The sequence below is a fragment of the Lepisosteus platostomus genome, chromosome 7 (genome assembly GCF_059453375.1).
Source record: "Lepisosteus platostomus isolate fLepPlt1 chromosome 7, fLepPlt1.hap1, whole genome shotgun sequence".
Lineage (NCBI taxonomy): Eukaryota > Metazoa > Chordata > Actinopteri > Semionotiformes > Lepisosteidae > Lepisosteus > Lepisosteus platostomus.
In genome coordinates this window covers 30,852,438-30,869,440 of record NC_142617.1, presented here as the reverse complement: position 1 = coordinate 30,869,440, position 17,003 = coordinate 30,852,438, and the positions used below count along the sequence as shown (strand labels likewise).

Genomic DNA, 17,003 nt, shown 5'->3' with positions numbered 1-17,003 from the left:
TTTAATAGCAATCATAGTGAAAAGCAATACGTCCTCATAATGATTACTGTACATTACATTTAATCATTTATATGGACCGAAGTTTTCATCCATAAATCTTAATGGCTTCTAAAGTATATTTAAAATGAGTCTCATCTAAATATAAAATAATAAGAATAGTTACAAAGATATGGAGGCCAACTGGGCCATAAAGCTCATTTAGTAGTTACTTGCTAATTGAACTAAGATTCTTACTCTGCCATTTCCTGAAAGAAGATGGTAATTCTGGCCTTCATGGATGTGCAACTATTTCCATTCTTCCACAACTCACAATTCAATCTGATTGATAATGTGGCCACCTCATATTGAAGTGAATATTATTATGATAGATAAACCACAATTCTGTGTTTTATAATGGCTAGCTACAGTATATTACATAATCCATGTTATTATTGGGAATTTCTGCCTTATTCTCCTATCCATGCTTTTAAGTTTGTCCATTATAAGACAGCCAACAAGGATATTGATTTACAATTGCTAACATTTTCATGAAACTTTTGACATAAATAAGGGTGAAAATCAATATTAATTCGTTGATACATTGCATTAATTACCATTTTGGCAGAAGTAGTGTGTCTTTTGAACTTATATCTTAAGTGAAACAAAATCTTATTAGGCCTTAACAAAATGTCTTATTGTAGATCACATTCCAAAATGTTCCAATGTTTCAAAATAATATTCTAAATACAATTTAATTATAATTAAATAGCTCATAGAGTCTAATTTAATTATTGTTATGCCAATTTAATTATATAATGTACCTTTTCTTTTTTATACTACTACTACTACTACTACTACTAATAATAATAGCTTACATTTATAAAGCGGTTTTCTGGACACTCCACTTAAAGCGCTTTACAGGTAATGGGGACTCCCCTCCACCACCACCAATGTGCAGCATCCACCTGGATGATGCGACGGCAGCCATAGTGCGCCAGAACACTCACCACACATCAGCTATCAGTGGGGAGGAGAGCAGAGTAATGAAGCCAATTCATAGATGGGGATTATTAGGAGGCCATGATTGGTAAGGGCCAATGGGAAATTCGGCCAGGACGCTGGGGTTACACCCCTACTCTTTTCGAGAAACGTCCTGGGATTTTTAGTGACCACAGAGAGTCAGGACCTTGGTTTTACGTCTCATCCGAAATACGGTGCCTGTTTACAGTATAGTGCCCCAGTCACTATACTGGAGCATAAGGAACCATATGGACTGTAGGGTGAGTGCCCCCTCCCCCTGTCCCCCAGTTGTGAGTTTTTGTGTTATTGTTTTGTGTCCTGTAACAGAATATTTGCCAGAATAGATTGTATTCCACTATATGCTTTTTGACTGTTTTTTATAATAAAATCTGTAATCAAATTCATGATTCGATATTATTTTAATTCATATACTGTAAATTGACCATATGATATTTTCGTAATTGTGTTTAAGATGATTACTGTTTCCATGCAGAATTTTACTTCTATCTGTGGGCACAAGCAGTAGTTTCAAATTTGTCATTCATAAAGAAATCACGCTGGGCAAACGCCCAGTTCATCTGGCATTTTCTTTTACGCTGCAGGCATTCTCCTGGTCTGTGTCTTCTAGGATATAATGCCAGCAAACTCTTGTTTTTATGTCCACTATAACACACAATCTCCTTTGCTTTTAACCGAGCGTTTAATAATTTCCTAAAATGAAAATGATTTACTTTATTTCCCTCACGGGATCAATAAAAGTATCTATCATCTGTCTAAACTATGGGACAGAATTCTGGGGTCTCCCCATACCAGAGATTATGGTAGGGCTTCAGAATGGTGATTGGCTGACACCATCTGACTCCCCTCTGATTGGAGAAAAAAGACGTGCTGGTTTGCTATACATACAGTACTGTACCAGGAAGAGGATTTCTTTCTGTTCGAAACGTGTATTTTAAAAGTTTAAGAAGTAAAAACCTTACAGCGTACACAGATTTCGTTATCTTTGTCTTATGCATAATAATGTTCTGCATAGTAATGCTCTGTCTAGCAAATTAATAATAAACTTTAATTTATATATAGTGTTTTAAACGAATAAGTAATTAGATTGCTCATAAACCTAATCACTTGCTTTTTCTTTTTATTTAGGCTCAGATTTCAACTATAGATCGTATTATTTATAACCATAATAATAACAACCAACCAACAAAAACAACCATATAAACATAATACCAACCAAAAACATAGATAACGACCACAATACAAAATCAAATATATCAAACCATTATACTCTCGCAAATTCCTCCAATTATCATAATCCCGCCCCGTATGCAAAACCAAACCCTCCTCCCATCCCAGTTTATCCTCTTTATCATCCTCAAAATCCACCTCGATTTTCAACTTAAAGCATTACTGCTTACTGGGTTTTTGAGGGGGGGGGAAGGTGTCTTTCGCTGGAAATCTCGCCTGCTTCTACTTTACTCAACCCCCTCTCTGCCGGAGTGCTGGCTGTGATGAATTAAACCGGTTTCACAGGTATTTTCGAAGTAGGAAGTACAGTGTTAAGTGGTAGCTGGGCTCCTCAATAGAATCGCTTTAACATGCTAATGCGTTGGTTTAACAGTCCGGGAGTGGCAAGCTTCCAATGTCAACTTGACTCGATTGGAAGACAATGAACGTATTTTAGCCCTAAATGAATTAATAGCAAACATGGTTTACATAAAATACATTTTTCCGAGAAAGTATATACTATAGTTGAACTATAGTTGAACTCTGAGCCTAAATATAAAGGAAAAGCATTTTCAGAGAGCAATCACGCCGTGTTTATGTAGAAAAAGCAATTAGGTTTATGAGCAATCGAATTACCTATTCGCTTAAAACGCTATATAAAATAAAGTTTATTTAGAGATGAATGATCAGTGTCGCAGTTTAAATAATTTTCGTAGGAGGGCTTGGACAGATTCCAAGTGCATTTTTGCAATTTACGTTGCAATTTAGAGCTTTCTGGCAAGAGGAGACACCCAAATTATAATGTAACATGCCACTGTTTGTGCATAAACAAAGTTATACTGCAATTTCCCTTAGATACGCGATTAAAAAAGAAATTTTTTTGAATCCCTGGCGGAACACACTCCATAAGAATCAGCGCTTTTATACAGTATATCGCTTTTAAACACATATATTTAAGCACGCGTTTACGATTTAAATCAAAACGCGATTCAAATCAATATAAATGTTTATTTTGTAACGCATAGGTGACTATTCATTGTTATTAAAAAGACTTAAATTCGATCATGTTGTGATATTTAGAAATATAAATTTGTTTGGTGCGAGTGAGGTTTTATTTAATCTCTGACCAAGGGAAACATTTCATTTTTTCAAAGAAATGTTTGTAAAAAAATAAAGTCATAGTTCCATGGGATTCAATCACAGACCGTGACATGGGAGTCAGGAAACTAACACACAGCCCCACCAGATTTGACAACGCTATAAAAACGCTATAAAATAATGTGACTAGGCACAGAACAAGTTTACAGCACAGTACAATAATAAATGCTGACCATGACTTTAGAAGCATAAATTACCTTACACTCAATTTAAACACAAGCTGTCTTTAGCCCTTTAAGCTGGTTCATACAGAAATGTAGAGATCCAGGCTCAGAACACACAGCTTCATTACGGAATACATATGCAGGACAACTAGAGAAGACGTTTTACAGAGGATGGAATTTTAGAAACATCCCATCAGTGACATCACTGAAGTCAACTCCTAGGTACTGAAACTGTCGTGTGGATAGTTTCACAAGAATCAGACAAAGGTTTAAGCATCGCTTGGTCTAGATAAAACTGCAAAAAAACAAAACAACAACCCATAATGTACTTCTTTGCGGCTCTGTTTGCCCAAATCATATATTCACAACGTGAAATCTAGAAAATAATATTACGTAACCAAAATCCGCAATATGGAAACAGAACCTGTGTAATTGTTGATAGATGATGTACTCGTAACATTTTTACAAGACGAACTACAACATTTAAAAAATGACTTGTATGTACTTGATATCTCTAATCAATCCACGGCCACATTGTTAAAAGCAGGGTCCCAGCACAAAACGAAACTAAAATGCATACCGTTTCGCGCTTCTTATTAGTTGCTCAAAAGTAATTTGACCGTATGAAATGCATAATATAAACCTAGAAACATATACGTGAGCAGTATTTACGCACTGTAGTTTCGGTGTTAAGACATACCTCTCAAATACTGTAAATCAAGTTAAAAATATCTCAAGACCGATTCTGGTCATAATGAAACCATGTTTCGTGTGTGTTTTCTTTAAAGTACCGAGACCAGCCATATACTGTATGTTTATGTTCCAAAATTAATATCGTTTATGGCCTTCACACGCGTTGCAGTATGCTCCTATTCTTTTTATGCTCAGCTACTAAGATTTCCCTTCATAGGTAAAATTAGATATGAATATTCAATACTTAAACGGGCACAGTTAAGACATTAAATATACATATACATACTGTATACAGTACAGTTTGCATACGGTAATATGTTTATGTTCCTAAATCAATCTCTTTTATGAGCATGTGAAAGGCATGGTGAATCGATTCTCAAAAATTACTGTACTTTGCATGATTGGAAACAAATGCGTGATTGCGAAATGCTGTGGTGTTACTTTTACAAAGACGGTCAATGAAAAAAAGAATGTTGACCAGGCCAATACTTTGAGTTTACACTTACAGCTTGTCCAAGGTCATTCATTATTAATACTATTAGTAATATCTTCATTAAAGACTTTGATGGCCACAGCTCAAACATGAGAGGTTGAGCTTTATTAGCTCCACCTTGTGGAAATTCCGGATACTATTATTTTGCTTGTCGTATTATAGGAGAATTTACGGTAACTCGCGGGATTTACCGGTAGCTTGCGGTAGACTGCGTACAGCGTACCGCAAAATAATGCGATATCGCCCACGCATTTTGAATGGCTGCATCTGTAGGTCAAAGCATTATTTTTTATTACTTCAAGCTTGATTCCACTATTAACCCTTACAAGTCTTTATTTATTTTATTTATTCCTATAATTCATTTCCCTTATCCCAATCAACCATCTTATCCAGTCCCCTGTGCATTTGTGAAAATTGGCAAGTGGGTCTACACATTCACAAAGTGCTAACAAAAGCTGGCTTCATTGATCAACTCTTTTCATCCCACTCCTTCAGATGCCATTAACTCAGCTGGACAAGTTACACAAAATAAATTTGTCTCTATATCAGACTAATAAGGACATACAGTAAATTACAAAATCTCAGTGTATGGAAATTTCCCTAAAATATGATTTTTTATTTAAATATTAGATTAACTCTCTGGTCTTCCTCTTTAATATTATCTGCAGTGACGTAAACATTTTAAATTTAATATGCTATAATTTGCCGTTTCTACCGAGAAATAATTATGATTGTGAGGGAAAATTTAAATAATAGAATATACTGTGTACTATGGTCACCTGGTTCTCGTCAGCTGAAAAAAAAATGACACTTGAAGTCAGTGAAAGATATAACACAAGCTATAGTAAAGTGGTTAACCCATTGATGAGTACAGCCAGCAGCCATATAACCCTGCAACTCACAACTGGCAACACATTAAAGATAAGCAGGTGTGAGCTGGGTCAATACCTGGATGGGAGACCTCCTGGGAAAAACCAAGGTTGCTGCTGGAAGAGGTGTTTGTGGGGCCAGCAGGGGGCACCCGCCCTGCGGTCTGTGTGGGTCCTAATGCTCCAATATAGTGATTGGGACACTTTACTGTAAAAGGGTGCATCAGGATGAAACATACAACTGAGGTCCTGACTCTCTGTGGTCATTTAAAATCCCAAGGCGTTTCCCGAAAAGAGTAGGGGTATCCTGGCCACATTTCCCACTGGCCTTTACCAGTCATGGCCTCCTATATTAATCTCCATCTATGAATTGGCTTCACCACTCTGTGCTCCTCCCCTCCACACAGATAGCTGGTGTGTGGTGAATGTACTGGTGCACTATGCTGCACATTGATGGTGGTGGTGGGAAGTCCCCATCCATTTTCTAACCAATTCTAATTCAAGGTTGATAGGGAACTGGAGTTTATTATGACAAGCAATGGGCACAATGCAGGATATACCTTGAATGGGACATCAAGCAATTGCAGGGCACACACAGACATACACACTCTCACTGTATTTTTTTCTTCTTTCAGTTCTGAAAGGACTATTCTTCTCCTCCCAGCAGACAAGTAAGAGAAAAGCTCAGCAGCAGAACAGTTTGCAATGTACAGCTATGGCATTCAGGAATCATCCTACAGCAATAATTAAATAACAAGGAAAAGAGACATACAATATATTTTAGCCACATACTGTTAAGACAGAGTTTTGTATTGTCTTTGATTTCTAGGTGTTTTGATACTCTGTGCTTTCTATATTTTTATGTCAAATGTGTAAAACCAGACACAAATAAAAAACTGGCATCAATTTACTGTAACAATCAGAAAATGTAACAGTATATGGCGAGAGTACTTAGCGACTTTTAGTAACACAGTTTTTACTGCAATAATGACAGCAAGTACTCATAGAAAAGGTTAAAACATTATAACTTTTTATAAAGTATATAACCTTAATATAGTCATAACGAGCATGTCAGAACTTTTCCAAAATAACCATTGTAAGTGACTAAGTTAAAAACTTTGCTGCATAAAATACTTATGAAGAAAGTGGAATACTGTTGTGAATTCAGGATAATTTTCATCTGCATTCTCAAAGAGGGGTTCAGAAATCCTATTGCAGAAAGACATCCGAAACCAAAATTATCCTAAAACTTTTGCAAAAGTACTTTAAGTGTATATTTTTCTTTGAAAGCAGGGGTTTCCTCCTGGCTATCCTTCCATGAAAATCATTCTTATTCAATTTTTTCCATCTGGTGGACTGACATTTATCATAGCAAGAGAACCCTGAATGCAACATTGGGGTTCTTGAAGAATTCTAGGAACATCTTATGCTCAGATCTTGGAGATAGTTTGGTAGGACAGCCATTCCTGGGTAGGTTAGGCACAGTCTTGAATTTTCTCTATTTGTAGATTATCTTTCTTACCATGGAATGATGGACTATGAAACTGTTTTTTACTGGTTTTGTAACCTTTCCCAGACTGACAAGCAACACCAATTATTTCTCTAAGACTGTCATAGATTTATTTTGATCAGGGGATGATGTGTTACCACAAAACCGAACGCTTAAGACCAAATTTCCAAAGTTTCAGATTTTATACACAGGTGGGATCACTTCTTGATGATCAACGCATCATTTGTTCATGTTTTGGTGCTCCTGATTCTATCTACCTACCTATTTAAGATGATAAGATGGTAGAATTTATGGTGCACTTACTTTTCATACAAAGATATTGAATGCAGGCTGATGTTTTTTATAAATAATGACACAATAGACGTTTTGTGTGCTATTATCAAATGAGGTTAGTTTTTGTTTAGTAGTAGGACTGGTCTTATTATGTTAAACCATAAATCTAATGGGAGTTTCCTTATTTTACTGTATGTATGCCACAGGCAACCCATTTATGGTGTGGTACTGCCTTGTGGTCTATGCTTCCAGGATAGACCGTGAGTTTCCTCAAATCTTACCAGGAAAATTTAGCATTCTGTAAATTAAAAATTGATGGATTATTAATTCATCATAACAAAAGTATGAATTTGTGAAATTACAACAGTTGGTTGTAAAACAACAAGTTGGTTACTAGGCACTCTTCAAGTTTGAACACCAGTCTGTTGCTTCACCCTAACCACTGTCTGTATTCCAGTGTCCAGGCCTCAAGCTGTGGTAACTGCAGACCCTCCATGGACAGAGGTGTTTGTAGGAGAGACAGTCACCCTCAACTGTGAGGTTAGAGGATCTGGTGGCTGGAAATATTACTGGGCCCTAGAGAAGCAGGGGAGAATGGTGACACTCAGGAGCTCCAGTGGAAAGTATGGTTCCCATTACATCCTAAGAGCTGTGTCAGTGTTTGACAGTGGACAATATTGGTGTCAAGCTGAGAGAGGTACTGATCAGAGTGACAGTGACTTTCTCACGCTGACAGTAATTGGTTAGTTATTTTCATATCTGTTTAAATGTTTTACTTAATCATTTGTGTTAGAGGTGTATGGTGTATGTTTAGCAAATTATACATTTCTGATCTGTTTCAGAGGGCCAGACACCCGCTGTAGTGACCATAGACCCCCCAGATTCAGTGTTTTTTTCAGGAGAGAGAGGCACCCTCAGCTGTGTGATGCATTTACAATTCACCCCACCTTCAAATGTAATCAAAACAATGTAGTTCTACCTTAAAGAACATATAAAATGGTAATAAAGAAAACATCTTTCTGCCCTTAGTAGTGGAAGGAAGTAGTGGAAAATGAACATAAAACAGTGTTCGGGGGGATCAGATATTGGGCATCAACCACCTGAATGGGAAGCTTGCTCTTGGCATCCACAACTGTTTCAGTAAAATTTGTTTCCTATTCCTCATCTTAAATAAATTCAATTTCAGCTTCCAAGTGTGACACTACTGTATATCCATGTTTTGCTACTGAGACTATAGGAGTTCACAAGGCTGCCTTATCTGTATCCTCCATGGATTTAATAATTAAATCAAATTTCTTCTCAATTTCCTTTATTCCTCCCTTTATCCTGCCTTTTTTTTTACAAACCGCAAAGACCAGGAATAATGCTTCCTATTCTTCTATGAAGAATTTCTTAGGCTTTAATATGCTGTTTGTGATGTGACAAATCTTCACCCAGAATTCACATGCAACATAAAATCTTAATTCTGTCTTAAATACACAAAAAGACAAAATGAAAAGTTAAAAGAGATCTATCTCCTGTGGAATTTCAAATTGGATTAAACATGATTGCTTTTTTTTAGTCCAATCACCTGTTCAGTAGTTCATTAAAACTCATTAACACAGAGCATAGGCATGGCTTGAATTGTCTTGAACTGCAAAATTCTTAAGTTCAGAAAACTATAGATACATTTGAATGAAGGTTATCAAAGCAAACACGTAACAGGGAAATGATGGTTCAAGGGACACTTTAGTAGTATTTCTAAACTGAGTAGAGAGAGAACATTTTGGACAGCTATTCTGGAGAACACTCTTTGAGCCAGGGGGAAGAAGGGTATCAAATGAAAACCGTAATTCACGTTTTCATTCACAGAATCATAGATGAGAAGACAGTGACCATGCTGAAATTGATATTTATGAATATAATTTATAATTAGAACTTCAGGAGTAGGTTGACATACAGTAGGACAGTAGGACTGTGCTGATAGCAAGCAACACCAGACATTTTGACACACAGACTGCAAGGGACTGAGGAAGGGGAGAAAGTCAGACACGAACACTTGCAGGGTGGAAAGAAGGAAAGGGAACTGGTTATCACCACTGCCTGGGCTACACTGTAGTGTGGGCACCTGGGGAAGAGATAGCTGAAAATGGAAAACGCAGATCTGAGGCAGATGGACACTGTGCTTGGCTCACGGAGGAGGTTAAGTGAATGTCAGTTGCCAGGAAGGACAATGAAAAGAGATAATAAGAAATGTGAAAGAGATTAAAGTTAACCTTTAACTGTACATTTGAGGTAACACAGACCAGTGCAGCTGTGGTAGTAGCAAAGGACCAAGCAAGGGAGCAAGTGGAGAAGAGAAAGAGGAAGGGACAGAGAATAGCCCCTGAAATTCATGAAGATTTGAGATTCATTAAATTGGAGATAAGAGAAGGACCAGACTTCTATTTTTTCAGCAAAAGAAAAAGAACAAATGTTGTGACCAAACATATTTAGTTGGCTTTACATTGAATAGTTGGTTCTTCAAACTCACATAAACTGACTCCATACTCCTTCACTATCTTTTGCAGATGAGTCTACTATACATCCAATCTAATCTATGATATCAGGTTTATTATTATTGCAATCTTCTATCTCATTAGCAGTGAAATGAGAAATGAGCAGTGAGCACTTTGAGAGAAAGAGACAGCAAGCTTAGAGGACAGCAAGAGAAATAAATAAAGAATCGATGATAGATACAACAAATAGATAGAGGACTGGGTGCAAGATGATCATAGGGGCACAGTAACTTTATATTAGAGCAGCATGAATAACAGGAGTCAGCAGGAAAGTGTTAATGACAATTTGGGCAAATGGATTGTTTTCAGAGTGGACTGGAGAGGTTTGCTTAGAAAAAAAAGCACTTGGAGAAAAGGCATAACTGAAGTTGGATTCTGGCGGTGGAACAATTGTCAGAGGATTCCTTCAGCAATGGAAATTGGTGAAATAAGATCAGATTTTGACTTTCATCTTTTGTCAAAAACTCATTTTCTCTTCTACATGTCAAAACACTAAACCTAAGTTTTATCAAGTAGTTGCAGGTTTTTAAATTCCCAATATATTGTAGGAAAAATACTACTTATTTCACCACTTAATACATTTTTCATTTAAGGAACATGGCCAAGACCCATCCTGACCCAGAACCCTTCCAGTGGAGAGATATACACAGGAGACAGAGTCACCCTGAGCTGTGGAGTTGGGGGAGATTCTGTTGATTGGAAGTATCTCTGGTATAAAGACATACAGGAAGCAGCCCTGCTCAACACTGACAGTAGCAGGACTGATGGGTCTAGTTACACCATCAGCTCTGCTGCTCTGTCCCACAGTGGAGAGTATTGGTGTCGAGCTAGAAGGGGAAGTGTGGTCTATTATACTGATCACAGTGATTCTCTGCAAATAGAAATAATAGGTAAGAAACTGAATTATACCTCTTATTTTCATGGTCTTTTCTACCCTCTCTTCAATCTTGTTTTATGTGCAGCTCGACCACAGGCAGCACTTACCCTGGAGTCTGGATGGACAGAGATATTCACTACAGAAAGTGTGACTCTGAGGTGTGAGATTGAGATGGGCTCTGCTGGGTGGAGCTATAAATGGTACAAAAATGGACAGGAACTGCCAGTAGACTCCAGTAGGAGAAATGGAGACACATACACAATCCTCTCTGTTGCTCAGTTACATAATGGAGAATATACCTGCAGAGGGGAAAGTGACCATAATAAACTATTTTATTCTAACATCAGCAATCCTGTTAAACTGAAGGTATCTGGTAAGTATTTGTATTATTTTGAAAATCAAACATATATATTGATACTGAGGAGATTATTCAAATAATTGATTGTTACTTTAGAAAAAAATGTGATTTAATGTTATAAATAAAGGCCAATTTTTAAACTCTTTGAGACCCAGGCACAAGTTTTAGTTATCAATTGGATCACTCCTACTTAGAATGTAATATTATTCCTGCATTCATGAAATAATTATGTAGTAGATGTACAATTTAGAATCTCAGAGGCTTATGCCACAAGCTGTGAAATTGATTTTGCACATAGGTTTTTGGTGGCACTGACAAGGCCTGAACATCTACAACACTCTTCCATCAGGAAAATGGCCAAAGCCTGCTCTGACTGTGTTCCCCACAAGAGGACAGATATACACAGGAGACAGAGTCACCCTGAGCTGTGGAGTTGGGGGTGGATCTGTTGGTTGGAAGTATCTCTGGTATAAAGACATACAGGGAGAAGTCCTGCTCAACACTGACAGCAGTAGGACTGATGGGTCCAGTTACACCACTAGCTCTGCTGCTCTGTCCCACAGTGGAGAGTACTGGTGTCGAGCTAGAAGGGGAAGTGTGTTCTATTACACTGATCGCAGTGATTCTCTGAAATTAGAAATCATAGGTAAGAGATTGAAATAGTAAAATGATTGATCATTTTAGTATCTTTTTTAGTAAACATAATTTTAGCACACAACTGTATATTTATTTTTCCCCCATATTAATTCTTAGATTCATACTATTAGCATACCTCATATTATTAATTCTACCCACTATTCAAACTTGTCTATTCTGCAGCTCAACCACAGGCTGTACTGACCTTGGAGTCTGGATGGACAGAGATATTCACCACAGAAAGTGTGACTCTGAGGTGTGAGATTGAGATGGACTCAGCTTGGTGGAACTATAAATGGTACAAGGATGGACAGGAGCTTCCAGCAGTGAAAGCTAACTCCAGTAGCAGAAATTTAAACACATACATGTAGCGGCAAAGCTTGTAAATAAGACAGAATTAAGCGTAGGTATGCTTTCCGAAAGGAGGCCCCATCTCACCCTCCATCTCTGTGGTGCAGCCACAGAGAAAGTATTCATGCAGGCTGATTTAAGATGTTTCCTTTTGATAAGGAACAGCTCCCAGACGGGGATGCACTTATCTAAGCCTGGCTATCATGATCAATAGTCATCCATTGGCACCTATCAGTCTAGGGAGTGCCGAATGGACATCTGGACTGCATTCTTAAGTGTCAAGAGTAAATGACTTATATCTCACCTTGACCAACCAATCAGGGACTGGCAGGGCGTGGTAATACCACGTGGGTCTCCAATGCCCGCCAAACTCTCAACCAATCAGCACACATCTGTGTCTTGGTCAAAAAGGGAGCGTAAGCTCAGATCGGGGCTCTCCTTGGCCATTTTCGCGCATCCTCAGAGACAATCACGTGACAACTGCTGTTGTCTGCAAAGGGACTTGGACTTTGTTCTAAGCGCGAGGCCGAGGATCCCGTACGTACTCAGAATTCTACCAACGTGAATGCTCCGCTTGATCAACGGCAGCCTACAGTTGGACCCTCGTCGACAACCTGAATAGCTTATTCAGAAGCAGTGCTGGACCAGGAACGAACCAGCTTCTTCCCAGGCAAAAGAGTGACTTGTGAGGACTCGCGGTCACACTCTGTGCATAGAGACTTTCTACTAGCCAGCCGGACTGCTGGTAGATCCCCTCGGAGCAACGACTGCCCTGCGCGCCGCAGTCAGATTCCTCCGCCTGTCCTACTCCGAGCTGCACCTTGACTGGTTGGCCGGTAGCCAGAGGACGCCGACACAACGCCCATTGGACAACCGCTGGAACAGAGGCTGCAACAGAGCCTGTCAGCTGGTTTGGTGTTCGTGCCGGGAAATTCCAAATCCATACACAGTGAATAAGTAAACCCCATGTTCTACATTGTGTCTCGAGAATTCAATTGTACCTCAACACAAGTTGTTATCAATTTAATTCATGAGTAATGTATTTACTTCCGAGTTTAGAGTAACAGTGGGTAATAACACTGGTTAACGATTTGGTAACCGAACGATATATATTAACATATATTCTCTGTTGTGTATCTCTTTGTGTTTGCATCTCTTCGAGATTATATGCCTTGTATATTGATAACCCTCACAGTAAGGTCTGCCGCTCGTATCCAGGCAGACTAGTATATGTTTGGTGCACAATTTTTATTAATAAATGTATCTCGTGTATCGAACCCGTGTGTGTGCGTTGTTAGTTGTTCTGACGATTGATTTTCTAAAAGCCCCAACGAACAACCCCGTGATTACTGCTACAATTAATAATGGTCTCAGTAAACCCATCAAACCACTACAATGGTCACTGTCAGTGTATTCTGAAGGTAGTTTTCCAATTTTTTGGAACGGGGTAAAAGAGGCCACCTCTACTAGAATCTTTGTCCTAACCAAAAGTGTAACAAAGTATAATAATAATAATAATAATAATAATAATAATAATAATAATAATAATAATAATAATAAACTTTATTTATAAAGCACCTTTCATACAAATAGTGCTTTGGTGCTTTACAAACCAAGCGTAAAAATAAAATATTAAAATTAAGAGATATACTTTCAGTTGTCAAGGAAAATACAGCAATACAGTAAAGCAACATAAATGTCAATTAAATAAATAAAAATTAGGAAAGTCGTAATAAAATAAGAACAATTAAAGAGAACTAAAAAAAGAAACATAAATAGAAAGAACTTTAACTAAAAGCAAAATTTTCAAATGTTTTTGAAAACAATGTACCGAGCTTGACTGCCTAATAAAAAGTGGTAGTGAGTTTCATAAGTTAGAAGCATAAAAACAAAAAGCAGCCTCTCCACTCTTTCTGCATTTCACATGTGGTATTTGCAGTAGGCCAGTATGTGCAGATCTCAGGTCACGTATAGGAACATATGAAGACAGACATTCAGTAAGGTACAGACGTGCTAGGTCGCTTAAAGCTTTAAAAACAAGTAAAAGAACTTTCAAATTTATCCTAGATAATACAGGTGACCAGTGAAGTTTTTTCAAAACAGGAATGATATTCTCTTTCTTGTATTTGTTAGGATCTGTGCTACTTCATTTGCATCTGTGCATTTAAAACAAGTAGTAAGGGATTTATTGTTTTCTTGGGAAGCCCACAAAACAGAGCATTACAATCATATCCACATCAATGTGAGCAATGGAGAAGTCAAATTAACGTGTCTAAATATCATCTAGTTCTATCCCAGGGAAGAGGGCTGTTGCCTACACAGACGACAAGACACAAAATGCTCAACTGTGCAAAACACGCATAAGGACATCAGTCAGGAGGAACAAGGTAAAGTGTTTTTACTTCTTCACCATGGTCACGTAGTTTCACTCCAAGCACTGTCATATGAAATAACTGTGGAAACGACTTCCCCAACATTTTGGGCTGTTGCATTTTGCTTCAATGAATTTTAACCTTTTCTTTTAGACAATAAGAGGAAGGACACATTCACCCTTGGTAGAGATTCAGTTGTTCTTTGAGATGTCAAGGTGAGAATTAACCACTTCAGGCATAAGTCAATCCACATGACTGAAAAAGGGGCAATGAACAGGATATGGGGATTTTTCTAGTTATAAAGTACAATAATCATCATTAAATGATCTAAGACTACTGAAGTATAAGCTGTGTCCCTGATTGAATAATTAGCAAATTCATCTTTGTAGAGTGCAGCTACTATATATTCAGTGGCATTTCCTTAAAACAACTGTATTCCCACATTCTGAATATGGAGTGAGATAATGTAGAGAATTATCTCTACATTGGACTTGTTGGACTTGTAATAACTAATTGAAGGATAATAATAATCAACGAAAGTGCTTAAAAGTATCAACAAATGCCTTCAAAGTACTTGACACGTACTTTGCTTTCAAAAGTGAAACATAATTAATGCTTACGTAAGATTTCTCTTGACTTCTCAGGAGTATACTAACTCCAAGGACAAGTAACATCACAAACCATTATTTAAGTGCTGATGTTGGAGCTGCAATACTACTACCAAGACAAAAAATGATACAGGTAACACTGCTTTCAGATTTCTAAGAATTGCTAAAATAGTATTTTTACAGAGCATTCAGAGTCTCATAGAGAAAATAAGTTGAGAATATGACAAGTTCCTACCATCTCAAACACTGCCAATCTAGAATAAAAAGAAAGTACTTGAACGCCTACAGTTATCAAACACAAACCAGAACATATCAGTGCAAGACAATGAAAAGTAGTCACAAAATGATTCTACCCTTTCAAGTCCCAAAAAGGACCGAGGAACTTACCGGAGGCAATCCCTGGATTTCAAACAGAGCACAATGTAGCCAATGTAGGGGAGAAGATCACAGAGAGCTCTTCTCAGATTGCTCAGAGTCAGCCCCAGAACCCTGTCCTGACTGAAGGAGACAAAGTGGTCAAACAGGTAGGTAGAAATGAGTAAGGAACAGAGAGTATGGTTATTCTTGCATTGTTTTGTTCGTCTGTCAAAGAAAAGAGTACTTCTGACTTTTGTCAATGTTCATCTTTATTTTAGGAGAAGAACAAACGGTGGTATCACACTTTGCTCAAGTGTATGATACCATGTGTGTACAGCAGACATCACCAAAGGAACAGGAGACACCTGAGTAGAGAACAAGAATATGAAAAGACTGATGAAAAAAAGCACCAGGAGAAATCCATTGAATATGCACAATCTCGTACAGCATTTCAATGAAAAGTTTCAGTGTTGTTTTTAGTGTCGTCGCATTGCATACATTTAAAACAATGTGTCTTGTTTAATGAACAATTTCATTTACTTTAGTAAAAAGTGTTGTTTACTGTAGTCCTAGCATGGATGCAATTGTTAGAAAAAACTTGAATGTAAAACTGAATGTTTCATACAATATGGGTTTGTGTTAACCCACACACCTAAGTGAAATGTTTGATTACGTTTACAAGACATAACACATAGTTCAGTTGAGTGTTAAAGGGAACAACAGAGAAAGTCACAAACAAAACATTTGTGAAGGACTTGATGAATGTTTTTTCTTTAGAAATTACAAAAAATAAATAATTTTTCAACAAGATGTCTTTCTATAGCGAGTTTCATTTGAGATAGTCTTTTCTTAGAAGTGCAAGAGTGGTATTCCCTACAACTTATTCCCCAATTTGATCATTCTCAGAAATTAGGAGACGGAAACCACACCTACTGTAATATTAGACCTTGTAACAAGGCAACTAGGTTTCAATGCCTTAAAAGGTGCATAAAGAGGCTCATGTATAATGACCTCCAGTGTCCCATGGGTTTCCCAAATCATTTGAGTATGGAAAAAGAGGAAATAAAGTGTCTACAGAAAGCGTATACCCCCTTGAACTTTGTTCAGTTTGTTGCGCCAGTGCCTGAGTTTCATGCACTTAAATGAGGACCTCTTTCTCACACCAGATATGTTATACTTTCAATGGGAAAAAATGAAATATTAGAATTGTATACATTTTCACCCACGTGTTAATATTTGGTAGAAGCCCTAACAACACCTAAAAAACACCTAACAACGGGTGCAGGACCGAATTAGCCCAGTACCCACTATTGATAAACATACAGAAAACAATATTAAAGTACTGGCTTTAATATTAGCCAGACACAGCTGGATGAGCTCTACCAGCCAGGACAGGAGGCTCTACTGTACACAGAGAGGGGCGGGAGGGGGGAACAAGCTGCCCAGCCGTGTGGAATGCTACAGAACCCTAAACAGACAATACACACTACCCGAATATTTGACCAAGATATCCAGACACAG

At 37.7% G+C, this 17,003-nt stretch overlaps 1 protein-coding gene and 1 long non-coding RNA gene across 2 annotated transcripts; both read left to right on the top strand.

Annotated features, from left to right (window-relative positions):
- Window positions 1-7,603: 7,603 nt before the first annotated feature.
- On the top strand, window positions 7,604-11,821 carry LOC148658525 (high affinity immunoglobulin gamma Fc receptor I-like). The gene is made up of 5 exons (XM_088641841.1): window positions 7,604-7,646; window positions 7,844-7,926; window positions 10,627-10,813; window positions 10,886-11,173; window positions 11,634-11,821. The coding sequence occupies exons 1-5, from the start codon at window positions 7,604-7,606 to the stop codon at window positions 11,819-11,821; spliced, it is 789 nt and encodes a 262-aa protein (XP_088497967.1).
- Window positions 11,822-13,695: 1,874 nt separating this feature from the next.
- On the top strand, window positions 13,696-16,292 carry LOC148658524 (uncharacterized). Its single transcript, XR_015940091.1, has 5 exons — window positions 13,696-14,532; window positions 14,671-14,732; window positions 15,162-15,258; window positions 15,488-15,649; window positions 15,761-16,292. It is a non-coding gene; the product is annotated as an uncharacterized LOC148658524 (long non-coding RNA).
- Window positions 16,293-17,003: the final 711 nt, after the last annotated feature.

What these genes read in the sequence shown, in the direction of transcription:
- LOC148658525 (XM_088641841.1), top strand. Translation starts at nt 7,604, where the DNA reads ATGGTGTGGTACTGCCTTGTGGTCTATGCTTCCAGGATAGACC. An exon ending in CTATGCTTCCAGGATAGACC is followed by an intron (nt 7,647 to 7,843) that starts GTGAGTTTCCTC and finishes TCTGTATTCCAG; the next exon opens with TGTCCAGGCCTCAAGCTGTG. An exon ending in TCTGCAAATAGAAATAATAG is followed by an intron (nt 10,814 to 10,885) that starts GTAAGAAACTGA and finishes TTTTATGTGCAG; the next exon opens with CTCGACCACAGGCAGCACTT.